The following is a 13119-nucleotide window of genomic DNA, read 5'->3' as shown; positions in this document are numbered from 1 at the left end:
TTCCTCATTTGTGTTTATAAGATACTGCTTAACATCGCCATTTATTAGACGTTTTATTGGTTAGTGGATACAGAGAGTAACATAGATAAAAATTTTCAGATTATGTTTCTAATATTAATGTGGGCGTCATCCAGTCTGTACAGCTCAGACGCAAGGGCTTCTGCAGGCATCTTTTATTTTATTTATATATATATATATTTATCACCATGGAAACAGAATCCTTAAAGACACAACATTCCGGATCCAGGTGTGCTCATCCAGGCGTTCACAGACCGTGTTCGCGGAGCCTGTATGAGCCGTCCATGTTGGATTCTACAAGCAGAGCAGCGTGAGGCAGGTCACAAGGCTCCTCAGTGTCAAGCACAGGAAGGACAAGCGTAGTTATTTGTTCATATATTCACCACGTCCACACCAATGGCTAATTTTTCAATTACTCCCATCGCCCCCTCAGCTCCCCTCGTCTCCCCTCGTCTCCCTCCCTCCCAAAGTCAGCGGCTGGTTGGGACAATACAATCTTGTCTTTCCCTTTTTTGTACATCCCATCTGTGAAGTGTGCTCCGTCCCCCCCCCCCCCCCTCTGGGTCTCTATCTGTCCACGCTGGTCTCTGCCAGGCGGTTGTTCATGATGCCCAGGGCCCCGACACCACCGGAGAAGCCGTTCTGCCGCGAGCTGGACCCCGACGGCCGCGGGTGTCCGTTGGCCATCTCCGACAGCTGCTTCTGCATGAGGGCCAGATTCACCTGTTAGCAGACGGAGAGGGGAAACATAGACGAGACGCAGAGGAATCTGTCAGTTTCTAGACGAGACATGTGGAGAAAACGTACGTGATGCACGTCTATACAGAACGTCACTCATGACCTGTTTTACATTCACGTGGGATATGAATGCGTACGTGTGTTGATAGGGTGTTTAACATGGATGTCAACATATGGAGTGTTCCGTCACCCTGTTCAGTCCTAATTGCTGTTGAAGAGCACCGTTGTTGTTCTGAATGATTAGCAATACATTATGCACGGCCACGAGAGACTAATATCATCATTACGCCTACAATCACGTTTTCATTTTTTTTAACTTGGTATTCCCTTGTGTACTGTGCCATGGGTCTGCTTTCATTCGTAAATTTGAATGGAAACTGTGTTCTCGACTATTGTGGGAATGACACAAATGGTGAGATGGAGGAGGCAGTGGGTCTGATGCCTTGCGTTGAGTGCATTTCTTTACCCACTGGGCTGTGCCCAGTGGGTAACCCCCCTTTCCATTAGGGCTTTTTCTCTTCTAATATGGAAGGAGGAATTACACAACAGGCTATTGATGTAGCGTTCTTTGCCTAACAAACATTCATTCTGAGTGGTTGAAACTAGGGGAAAATGACTATTACCGGTATTCAAAGTATCTTACAGTAGCTGCAGATACTCGTCGTCATGATGGAGCAGGTAGGACTTGGGGCTTTTTACTCGAGGATGTGTACATTGGGGATTGAACCTAGTACCTTTCAGCGGGTAGATAAATACCCTGGACACCACACTCGGCCCTGTCATTTCCACAGCTGTGAGTCAACAAGCTGAGCAAACGGTCAACAAAACAAAATTATAAAACGAAAGGACTGAAGTGACGGCTACAGCTCACCAGACTCCCTAAGCCCCGTCCACCCAACCTCATCTTGCTCTAAGCCTCACCCACCCCACCCCAGCTCTATCCTTGTTCGCTATCTCTCACCTTATTGGCTGCCAAGAAGTCCCTCATGGAGATCATCTCGCCGGACATGCGGCGGCCCGTGTCGGTCTCGCTCTCGTTGGCCACGTCCGTCTCTATGGAGAGCTCCCTCCTGGCCCTCAGGTGCCCCGGGGCCACCACGTTCCTCCTGGGGTGGCGGTGGGGGCGGTGGGGCCCTCCTCCACCTCCCACCCCGCCACCCGCACCCCCCCAGCCCCAGCCGGGGAGGCAGCCGCAGCAGTGGCAGGCGGCCTCCATCCGGCCTAGCAGCCAGTTCAGCACTTGCTTGATGACGATGGAGATGACGTTGAAGAGCGAGTAGATGCAGCACACGCCCGTCAGGATGAACAGGAAGTTGCCCAGCCGGTAGGCGGCGGTGGCGTGGCCCTCGTAGGCCAGCCGCTGGCTGCTCACCATGTCCCCGAAGCCGATGGTGCTGAAGGCCACGAAGCAGAAGTACAGCGAGTCCAGGTAGGCCCAGCCCTCGGCGGCCGAGTACATCAGGGACGCGCAGCACGACACCACGACGGCGGCCACGCCCAGGATCAGCATCACGCAGTAGACGGAGGGCTTCCAGCCAGCCAGACCCTCACCTCTCCCGCCCGCATCTCTCTCAACACCCCCGCCCCCTCCTCCTCCGACGCCGACGCCGGCGCTGCCCTCGGAGCCGCGGTGGTGGGCGGCGTGCGGGAGCACGGCCTTGTGCTGGCGCCGCTTGTGGCAGGTCTTGAGGACGAAGGCGATGACCGTGATGACGCGCTCCAGGAAGAGGTTGAAGAAGAGGATGGTGGCGGCGCAGCCGATGAGGCCGTAGAACATGAGGAAGACTTTCCCGCCGATGGTGGCCGGCGTGGTCATCCCAAAGCCTGTAGCGCACACACACACACAACCTCGTCTTTCATAGTTTCATTTGACACAGTTGTTTCCTAAACCTTCCTCAAACACTTGGGGGGTTGGGGAACGCATGGGTTCTCGGGAGATTGCTGACTGATGAGCTTTAGGTCATGGGGTCATGATACTCTACTGATTTGTAGCCGCAAGGTTCACTCAATGTAGCGTGGTTCCCTGCCAACTAATGTAACAGGCATTTAAGGGTAAAACGATGTGTGTGGCCTCGGCCCAAAGCGCATTCAACACCAGCCCTTTGACTCTAAGGAGTGTTATTGTAGGATTGATTCATACCATGAATGATTCACTAACACAAATCGTAGCAGGCTGGCAGATTCTCGTTCTTCAGACCATTGAGTCGTTGCCGTGGTGTGGCTGAAGGGCTGCCCATCGCACACAGCAGGCTAAGGAGGAATGAGGATGCGTCTTCTTGTTCTTTCCCTGCCATAAGGCATCTCTAACCTTGAAGGTGATGGTAGAATATGTGTCTGTCCATCTCTCGTCTGCCTCTCTTTGTTGTCAACCCTGTCAATTTATTTCACATGATTCCCTCTCTCTCTCTCTCTCTCTCTCTCTCTCTCTCTCTCTCTCTCTCTCTCTCTCTCTCTCTCTCTCTCTCTCTCTCTCTCTCTCTCTCTCTCTTCCTGCCTCCCGTCTGTCAGTCATAGTCTCTACAGTCATAATCAATTGAAACAAAGTGGCAGGGTGGTTTGGTAGAGGGTTATTACTGGTGGCTGGAGGGGATGGAAATGTCCTAAGCTCCAGCTGTGTGTCTGTACCTGAGTTGTGCTCCATTCTATTTTCATCCTTAAGAAATATGGTTACTAACACACATACACATCTATGCGCATAAACTTACACTTGTGGTTACATGCACACGCACACACACACACCAAGGTTACACGTGTCCTTGGGTGCAAACCACTTATCAAACCTAATCTTGCATAATTGAACAAAACACCCTTGTTCACTCACAGTCACACTGACATAAATAAACATCAGCAAGACACAATCTGAGCAGATTTTGATACAAACAATCCAATTTCGTTTCTTATTTTCTTTGTTTCTTTTGAACATTATGCAATGCAATCAGTTAAGACAAGCGGCAAATTCTGGCAAATTCAAATGTAAATCAGAGTTAACGATTGTGATTCTATCTTCTCTCATATAATCCTTTAGGAAACATACGTTGTTTTAAAGATTCCAGAGCCTGTACCAGGAGAAAATTGGCTTTGCTGTATGTTGGTGGAAGGAATATTATTGACATATTTGATTAATGTCTACTTGCAGCGGAATGTGATGGCAACCCAAATCGAAGTCGTACCAAACACAGCCTAAATATCCGCCTTTTTACCCTAAGATTTCACGCTGATTGGCTTCAAATTAAATATGTATCTATCTCTCTCATTCTCTTTCCTTATCTGTCTTAACTCTACCCCTTTCCTCATTTGTCTCGATTGAGGGCCCTTGTGTTTACGGATAGACCCAAACGAGTTAGGATATAAACGGATGTGTGTGATATGAAGAGTTGAATATTGACCGTGGAAAGGTCCTGTGACATAACTGCCTCTTTTTCGACTTGTTGCTGGGATACCGAGGAGCAGATAAGACGTGATTTCTTTGGTAATAAAAAAAAAAAAACTAAAGCCGTCGCTCATTATCACAATGCAACCGAGTTCTACGAGAGTGCTGTTGCGACGGGGGCACTAATTGGCTCTTAAGAAAGTCCCTCATTGAGATGGCTTTTACCTCTGGTTCCACTACAATCATGGAACTGATTGCTTTCTATTCGTATTTTCGGTTGAAGAAAAGCCCTACCAATTTGATCCATTTTGGAACTTCATGAATTGTATTTTTTCTTTTTGCCTCCAACGAACCCATCCTTAAAAAAAACGGCACAAATGTAAATATAAAATAAAATGATAAACAAAGTGTATGAATGAACCAAATCTCTTTATTTTTGCTACAACTTGACAAATTGATAAGCATCATATAGCCCCTACTTTTGAAAAAGTGAAACGTACGAGTCCCCGTGAAGACTTTATTTACGTTTTGTCTGTTTTTGCAAAAAATATTCTTGAATCGCATATTCACCATTATCTCTCACCTATGGTGGACACCACAGTACCGACGAAGTAGAACGCCCCGGAGAAGTCCCACCGCGGCCGGATGGTGTCCACGCGGATCCCTGCCACGTTCGCCTCCTCGTAGCTCCTCAGGAAGTTCCTGAGGTCCTTCCTGCTGAGGTTGTGCTTCAGGCTAAAGTGCTCGAACCTCTGCGTCCACCGCGCCTTTGCCTCGCGCTCCATGGGTTGCTCGAGCGCGGAGAAGACCGCCGCGCCGCACAGCAGATACACGATGATAAAGAGGGCCAGCAGCAGGAACCGTGCGTTGTCCTCGTTCAGCGGACCCACGCCGCCGCCGCCGCAGCAGCAACCGCTGCCTCGACACGCCATCAGGGCGAAGCGGTCACCGGGGGGCAGGTGAGAGACCCGTGATGAGAGACCTCACACCGCACGACGGCCGCACCGTTGGAACACGCGCGGTCACGTCGTCCGCCATCGCCCACCACTTCTGGAGGGAAACGCCAACAAACGCCATTTATGTTTTAATAGAGAGACCCAAGAGAAACAAACAAACCAAAAAGGAAAAATATACCCCTGTTCTGATAGATGAAACTAAAACAAAACGGATCACAGCACCAACTCTCCATGATGTGCACTAGTTTGAACAGGTTTCCTTGCCGCAATAAGTCCAACTCCCGTCGTAAACAGGTAGTTCACTCCGTGCATACGGGTGCGTCGAAGTTTCGAACCGACTCATCGGTTCCCCAAAGTTGGTCTGAACTGTTTGCGGCGATGTGTCGATCGCTCGCGTGCAGCTGCCACCTGTGGCACCGCAGACTCGTGTGGTCCGTGACGGTCCTCCTCCTCCCATCCCTCTCTCCGACCGAGTCTCCAGAGGAGCGCACGTTTTACGCACGCGATAGCTTTCGTGTAATGAATTTGGAGGCGCTGCTGTCACTTAAAACACATTTGATTAGTATTTAAATTTGTTTTCTCATTCTCATCTCGTACTTATCTCCCTTGAAGGCACGTTTAAGTCATAATTGACTCAATACTTGGTCACGCCTCCGTGTTAAAGTAGCATCATAGGCTAGATACGCACATTGGAAAACGCCTGATTATTCTCAGCATGGTTTAAGGAGGCGCTAACTTGGGAGGGCCGATTTTGCCTTCCGAGCTGGATCGATATTAGTTGACCTTTCCACGGGGGGCTTGAGGAATTGAAGGCTGCGTCTGCGCCCACCATAGGGAGGACTTGAGCAAATGTCACCGCGGAAAGAGGGCTCCAAATACATTATTCAAAAATCCATGAGACAACAAGAGAGCTATTTTTAGGGACACTTTGGAATTTTAAAGAATGGTGACGTTTAAACGCACGGCTCTCTTTTTCAGCACCACGCGCAGTTCCACGATGCTTATAACAATATGTTCCATATCGGTATTGACCTACATCACGACACATTTTTGCATTGACAATTTCCGTTGATTGCTTTATGTCGCATAACCAAAAACCTAAACACAGCACATAAAATGAGTTAAGTAGATCTAAATATCATCTTAGAATACTTATCAGAACCATAAAACACAACCAACAACCTATTTATTTATTCAACTTTGATTTGCAGGTTGGATCTGCAGTCAAAACATACATTAAATAAAATGATTATCGAGTTGTGAATAATTATGATCGTTCCAATTATTATAAAGTAAAATGTAAACAGTGTGGGTAACAGCAACTGTGTGTGAATTTTGAAGGCTCTTTGTTATTTTCTCTGTAGCCTATTGTGTGACTGTATTTACATTTCCAATATATGTATGATTTTTGATTGCAAATTAACTAGAACCGTGTTTGCTCATGCGCCTAGCTACTGCGGGAGTGGTAATGCATTGTACATTTGATATTAATGAAGTGACGTATGCACGTTTGTCTTATCCAAAAGCCAACGGATAATGGGGCCCAGTCCTGGTTATTTTTCCTGATATAATAATTGTAAAACACTACAGGGAAAGTAAGTGATGTGTATGTTTCAGTGTCTATTATGAATTCAACCAAATTGGCCATTGAACTTATAGAAACAAATTCTGCAAGTGCTGCAAATCTACAGGAACTGGACGATGACACTAACAAGGTGTTAGTTTGTGTAGGTTCTTTGATAATTAAACGCAACTGTGTTTGGTCATGCGCCGAGCTCGTGAGGAAGGGTGCATGAATTGATGATATCAATGCAGGGCCCTGATATAATGAAACATTAAACATGTTCATGAAGCACGTTTCAAGAAGCTGGATGTTAACCGGATATGTTAAGAATGTCAGAATTCAGGCTAAGGCAGAATTTTTGGTGTCACATAGCCCACCAAACCCGGACTACTCACTGTGCCGTTACCATGGCGATGGATGCTGTGAGGCTGGTGCCTTTTTCTTAAAACATGTCCTGACCTGGAACCCTGATCATGTGTGCGTATTCGTCTTCCTCAGTAGCCTACGAATGATTGGATCCCATCCACGGTTATTTTAATTGAATGTTTTCTTCAATTAATTCATAACACTACATGGAAGGTGAGTGATGTGAATGTCACGGTGGCATTTACGAATTCAACAAAATTTGCGGTTAACCGAACACATTTTGGAAGTGCAGCAAAACAACAGGAACAGACCAGTAACTGACTCAATAACTGACAAGCAATCACCTTCAACGACACACTTTCCCAATGCTCATTGTTGGATCCTAATGACAAGGTCACAAATCACATTTTTCTTTAATAACTCGACACACGCGCAGCTAATGACACACACGCACGTGCACACACCACAGCAACACTCGCCCAGGTAATGGTGCTTTCACACCACCGCGCGGCAACCGCCCTTATCACCGCCTCGCTGCCGGAGGGTTCAGCGCGGTGGTGTGAAGGGCCAGGCGTTTTCAAAAGCGGCTGCTGCTGCTGCCGCCGAAAGTTTCAACGCAGGGAAAAATGAGCAGTAGGGCAAAATCTGTGCGCGTTCACGTGGGCGGAAACCGTGTCCTGGTCTACAGCCGCTTTTGTAACCGCCTCCCCTCTGCCGCCCTTCCCTCATTGAAATTAATGGAGGCGGTGAGTTGCCGAGCGGCAGTGTGAAAGCAGCTTAAACGTTATGTTTTTAAACAAAACGGCTGCACCATCGACACACGCGCCCAGGTAAGAACACACACACACACACCGCAGCGACAATCTCACCCAGGTAAGACGTTATGTTTTTAAACATAATGGCTCCGCTGCCAACAAACTCTCCCAGGTAAGACGTTCTGCTTATAGACTGTAGAAATTGCGATGAAAGAAGGGAAGATACAATTATTCACCTCGGCAAGCAACGGCAGGTTGTTCATTTGTCATATAAAAAACGTTAAATTCAAACATTGCGCCGACCGGCATATCAACACACAAGTCACTTGATCTTAAGAGACAGTGTCCCTATAACACAACGAAAACATGTCAATAACACAGTATGGTGAATTATGTCTATAGAGTCCACCACAAGAATACACTTTGTTGCTCAAATTTGAATGTTACTTTTCCTCCTTGAGCCTCACGAAATGTTTTTACACTTTGTTGCTCAAACTTAATATTACTTTTTCCTCCTTGAGCCTCCCGAAATGTCTTGCGATATTAATATATCCCCCTTCCCTCCTGCAGACTTTTTTAGTTGTTTTATTTTTCTTATGTTTTGTGTGTATGCTATGTGTGACTGTAGGCTACTGCTGCCTGTCTTGGCCAGGACACTGGAAGAGATGTTTAATCTCAATGATGATTATTATTTTCAACTAACCAATAGTAGTTGCCTTGCATTTAAAATGCCAATGCACTTTTCAGCCCTGAATAACAGTAAAAGCTATTTAATAATTGATTCGCATCCATTGTATGCTACACCTTCCATTGAACAATTACCCCTGTTACCATAAATTGACTAATTTTATAATGTAATCATATGCTCACACACTAGCTGCTTTCAGACACACGTGAAAGTCCTGATATTCTCCTGATGGGCCGTATGTGTGAACAACATATCCTGATATTTGTAACCTGAAAATCTCCTGAATAATACTACCCCTGAGGTAGTATTTTCTCCGTAGGAAATGTAAATTACCTTATATGTGAATGAGGAATAGAAAGTCGGTATTTCTCACACCACTTCAGTGGGCATGTTGGTGACGCTTCTGCATGTCATTGCGTGGCCCCCTAAATCAGTGTTTTTCAACCACTGTGCCGCGGCACACTGCTGTGCCGTGAGAGATGGACAGGTGTGCCGTAAAAAATAATGCGAATTCACTTCATTGGTTAAAAAATATATATATTGGTCTGCCCCGTGTAAGCCAGTCTGAGCCGAATGTGCGTGGGGACGCTGTTGGTGGTATGCAACGTAAATACTCTCATATGCCTGTTGGTGGCGGTAGGCAGCGCAATTAATTGACAGATATGCAAACAATAAATAACAGATGAAGTGATTGATGGCATTTATGCAATGCCCGATAATACCACAGGAGAGGAAATCTTTCGGGTCACATCAGAGTACCTTGAACAAGGAGGACTTCAGTGGTTGAGTATTGTAAGTGTGTGCACTCATGGAGCTGCAGCCATGGTCGGGCGCATCAAAGGCTTCGTGAGCAGAGTTCGAGAGAATAACCCTAACCCCTTGTAGTCACGCATTGCTTTTTACAATGCGAGGCACTTTGCCAACGTGGCCAGTGGGTTGGATAACGTTGTTTTAACTACATTAAAACTAGACCCATGAAAAGCCGACTGTTTGCAATTTTGTGTGAGGAGATGGGAGCGGAGCATAAGGCCTTATTGCCCCATACGGAGGTCCGGTGGTTGTCCCGGGGGAAAGTTCTGGCCTGCGTATACGAATTTAGGGAGGAATTAAAAATATTTTGGACTGAAGAGAAGAGGTTCAATGACGCAAAGCTGCGTGCAAGTGATAGTAGTGTGCGCGGCTTGCATACATGGCAGATACGTTTGCATATCTGAATGAACTCGAGATGAACTCGAGATGAACTCTCGAATGCAAGGTCGAGATGAAAACCTTCTTTCAAGCACGGACAAAATAAACAGATTCTGTGCAAGGATCTCCCTCTGGTGACAGCATTTTGAAAGGGGTGACACTCTCGAAATGTTCCCCCTCGCCCAAAAATGGCAAGAACAGGTCAACACTTCAGCCTTGCGAATTGATCAAAAAACACCTGAAAACACTTGAAGAGAAAATATCCTTTTATTTCCCTCAGCCAACACCAACTAATTTGACTGGGTCAGGGACCCATATAGGTCTGTGGTTGATAAAGACACGAATTTGACTTTGCAGGAGCAAGAACAACTAATTGAACTGAAAGAAGATTGCACATTAAAACTGCTCCAGGCAGCCATACAGCTGGATAGTTGTTGGTTGACTGCTGCCAAAGAATACCCAATCGTGGCAAACAAGGCTATCTCAACATTGCTCCCTTTCTCCACAACATACCTCTGCGAGCTTGGCTTTTCGAGCCTAACTGCAATAAAGACTAAAATCAGAGAACGTCTGCGATCAATTGATGCGGAACTACGCGTGTGCCTCTCATCAATTTCTGCCAGGATACCACGTTTGTGTGCATCTCAACAGGCCCAGATTACACAATGAGTGAGTTTTAAGTCTTTGAACAATAAATGTAAAGGCTACTGTATTATTATTATTTATTTTTTATAAATTTAAAAAATGTTGTTGTGCCGTGGGATATTTTCCTTTTCTGAAGTGTGCCGTGGCACAAAAAAGGTTGAAAAACATTGCCCTAAATGATAATCAGCCTGTTGCCTTTTGTTCGCTGAATGGTTAAAAAATATTGAAATGTTATACGTTGTAACATTACAGGCAAAATGTTATTATATTATGCGCTCAGAAATTTGGTACATTATCGACTGGGGTTTCCACAACATTGCTATGGGTTTAATTACAACTAGAGGTTGAGCACGAATACTCTAGTATATATTGAAGGGAACACTACTAAGTAGTGCTCTCTTCAAAGTAGTGCTCCCTACTATATATATATATATATATATATATATATAGAAGGGAGCACTACTTTGAAGACACAATGCAAAAGAACGTTTTTCTCAATCTTTCCCCTGACCCGTCTTATGAGGCCTATTATCGAATAGATTGCGCTTCTGCCAGTGGGAACTTTCCCTCTGGACGCGTGAAAATGCTGAGCTCGAGATGCTCTGCTCATTAAGCGGCTGGGTAACCATGGAAACAAGAAACTGGGCTATAGCAAATGTAAACAATAATCAGGCCTAGAGTGTTGTACGCTGTAGCTACAAGCGCAACCTTGCCAGAAAGTCAATATCAGCTGGGACTTGTCCGTCATCCGTTTAAAAGCTAACTGCCTGTGCATCACACACTCTTTTCACACTCAAGTCTTTTTGTTTGAGTGGCGTTCAAACAGAGCTTTTGTTCTTGTGAAACACATTTAAATATTCCACAACAACGTATAAAAGATAGACAGCTCTGGCTCTCATTATTAGGGAGGAAGTTTGATTTGCAGCTTAAAATAAAGTTGCATGGAGTGGAGTCTGTAGTGGTATTGCAAAAATGACATGGCCTGGTGTTTCATGTTGCCATCCTGGAGAACCCTTCCTGAGTGTGGAGATGGCTGGTTTAAACTGTGCACACTGATTACTCAATGTGCAAGAGGTGTGCAGCCTCACCAAGCCCCAATCAGATCATCCATCATCCATACACACTCCCAAAATTGTCTACTTATACAATCATATACTCTACTTGTAGGCCTACGAGACAAAAATACATGGGTTTTCATCAAAGACATACATGATCTCGTTATTTTGACAAATTGTCTCACGAATGTGGAGTCATCAACTGCTTTTTTTCTGCTCTGGTTACATAAACAGAGTCATATCAGCCTAATGTATCAATAGCAGTCTGGTGTGATGTTAGATGCCTTCAAAATACATTTACCATTGGGCTAGCCGATTTATGCTGCGCAGGGTATAATGTAAAAGCGAATTAATAAGAAGTTCTTCGCATCCTTTTAACCAGCGGGGATATTAGTATTGCACTAGTTCTGTTGCTATGAGTCACATCATCGCCACGGTAACCCCGCTGCGAGCTCTTTGTTTCAAACCGAAACCAGCACATGCTCTGAGCCTAAACGGTCATTATAACAACCGAAGAGCATGCGGCGCCGAGCGGGTAAACACACATTTTGGTAAAACACAGAAGGCCAACACAACTGGATATCTGTCGTACGTGTACGTCGGAGCGCAGCGCGTGGAGAAAACACACGAATGCTGCTACCACAATCAATGGTGCCCCCTCCCCCGACCCGATGAGGGTGATCGACAGGGACGCCTTGCACGCCCTCAAAGGTCAACGCGATGTGGAGGGTTGAGGCCTCGAGAACCACGGGAAGGGTGTCACACGTTTACCTCGACGAGTGATGACACAATAGGATCCGGCAGGACCCGTTGAAGGGGAGGACCTTGTATTGTGACCGATGGATAACCTCGTAGGGAACAGGAACGAGATAGGAGAAAACTTCACGTCACGCCCTAAACAACTAAAACATATGCTGGGCTCCCTGTGATGTTATCGTGGACCTGCTTGGTTGGCATGGCTGCTTCTTACTGTGTGTGTGGAGGTGGGGGTGGGGGGGGGGGGGGGCTTTTAATGTTTGTGATCGGAGCATTTGTCAGCCATGTTGACTGGCGGGCAGAGATGAACGATTTGAGGGGTGAGTGAGGGTGTGATCCCTTGTGTGTTGTCCATAGCCATGTAACAACACCCCCCCCCCCCCCACACCCTCGGTGAGAGTCTGATGAAGTCACCTAGCAGGTCTCTGAAGGTGTTCTATTAAGGTTAGATAAAAACCTTCCAGGAAAACATAATAGAAAATGAAATAGACACCCTATGGGCATTGAAGTAGCTCTATAGGCCTACCTTTCAAAATATGGTACACGACAACATGACATGACGTTTTGGGATAATTGTCCCCTAGGAAACTATGTGTAGCTCATAAAAGGGCTAACCATTAGTTAGAAGGGGGAGCACTCATCTCAAATGCCCAACAGACTGACATCATCAATGTTAGATGGACTCATAATCACATCTCCCAATCCCCCTCCCCCAGAGGAGCTGAGGCGAGAGATTAAGAGGAAGTCTGCGTTTTGAAAACATCTGCGCTTTTTAATTGACTTGTGAAAGCAAAACACAAAAAAAACAAGCAATCGCCTCAGCGGAGCGGATGTGTACCTGCCAACAACCACGGCGACCGTCAGCTGGGCAGCTCTGTGTAGCGTGGTCGTGATGGCGGCGCCGGTGCGGCCATTATACACGCAAGTTGTTATGCGCCCCCCCCCCCGTCCTACTGATGGAAGCAGGTGGCATACGCCAGCAGCACAGCGTTCGATCAGAGGCGGTTCTCTTCCCGGACG

General features: G+C 46.3%; 2 protein-coding genes across 2 annotated transcripts in view; one reads left to right on the top strand and one right to left on the bottom strand.

Annotated features, from left to right (window-relative positions):
- The window catches only part of brms1lb (BRMS1 like transcriptional repressor b), a 60359-nt gene extending 56184 nt beyond the window's left edge, over nt 1-4175 (top strand). The window contains exon 12 of the mRNA XM_056582034.1: nt 3893-4175. Within this exon, the coding sequence (XP_056438009.1) occupies nt 3893-3902 (10 nt within the window). The 3' untranslated portion in view covers nt 3903-4175. The remainder of the gene's footprint in view (nt 1-3892) is intronic.
- Nucleotides 586-5058, bottom strand: kcnk13b (potassium channel, subfamily K, member 13b). Its single transcript, XM_056582031.1, has 4 exons — nt 4710-5058; nt 2363-2580; nt 1718-2302; nt 586-741 (listed from the first exon to the last, which is right to left on the bottom strand). The coding sequence occupies exons 1-4, from the start codon at nt 5056-5058 to the stop codon at nt 586-588; spliced, it is 1308 nt and encodes a 435-aa protein (XP_056438006.1).
- Nucleotides 5059-13119: the final 8061 nt, after the last annotated feature.

Source organism: Gadus chalcogrammus, chromosome 21, assembly GCF_026213295.1.
Source record: "Gadus chalcogrammus isolate NIFS_2021 chromosome 21, NIFS_Gcha_1.0, whole genome shotgun sequence".
In the NCBI taxonomy this organism is placed as follows: Eukaryota; Metazoa; Chordata; class Actinopteri; order Gadiformes; family Gadidae; genus Gadus; species Gadus chalcogrammus.
The sequence above is the reverse complement of the archived record's forward strand: the minus strand, read 5'-3'. Positions and strand labels throughout refer to the sequence as shown.

Bases quoted from the DNA above. Each gene is read 5' to 3' on its own strand.
- kcnk13b (XM_056582031.1), bottom strand. From the start codon at position 5,058: ATGGCGTGTCGAGGCAGCGGTTGCTGCTGCGGCGGCGGCGGCGTGGGT. The intron at 2,303-2,362 runs GTCGGCGTCGGA...GGGAGAGGTGAG, and splicing joins GCTCCGAGGGCAGCGCCGGC to GGTCTGGCTGGCTGGAAGCC. The intron at 742-1,717 runs GTGAGAGATAGC...GTCTGCTAACAG, and splicing joins ACTTCTTGGCAGCCAATAAG to GTGAATCTGGCCCTCATGCA.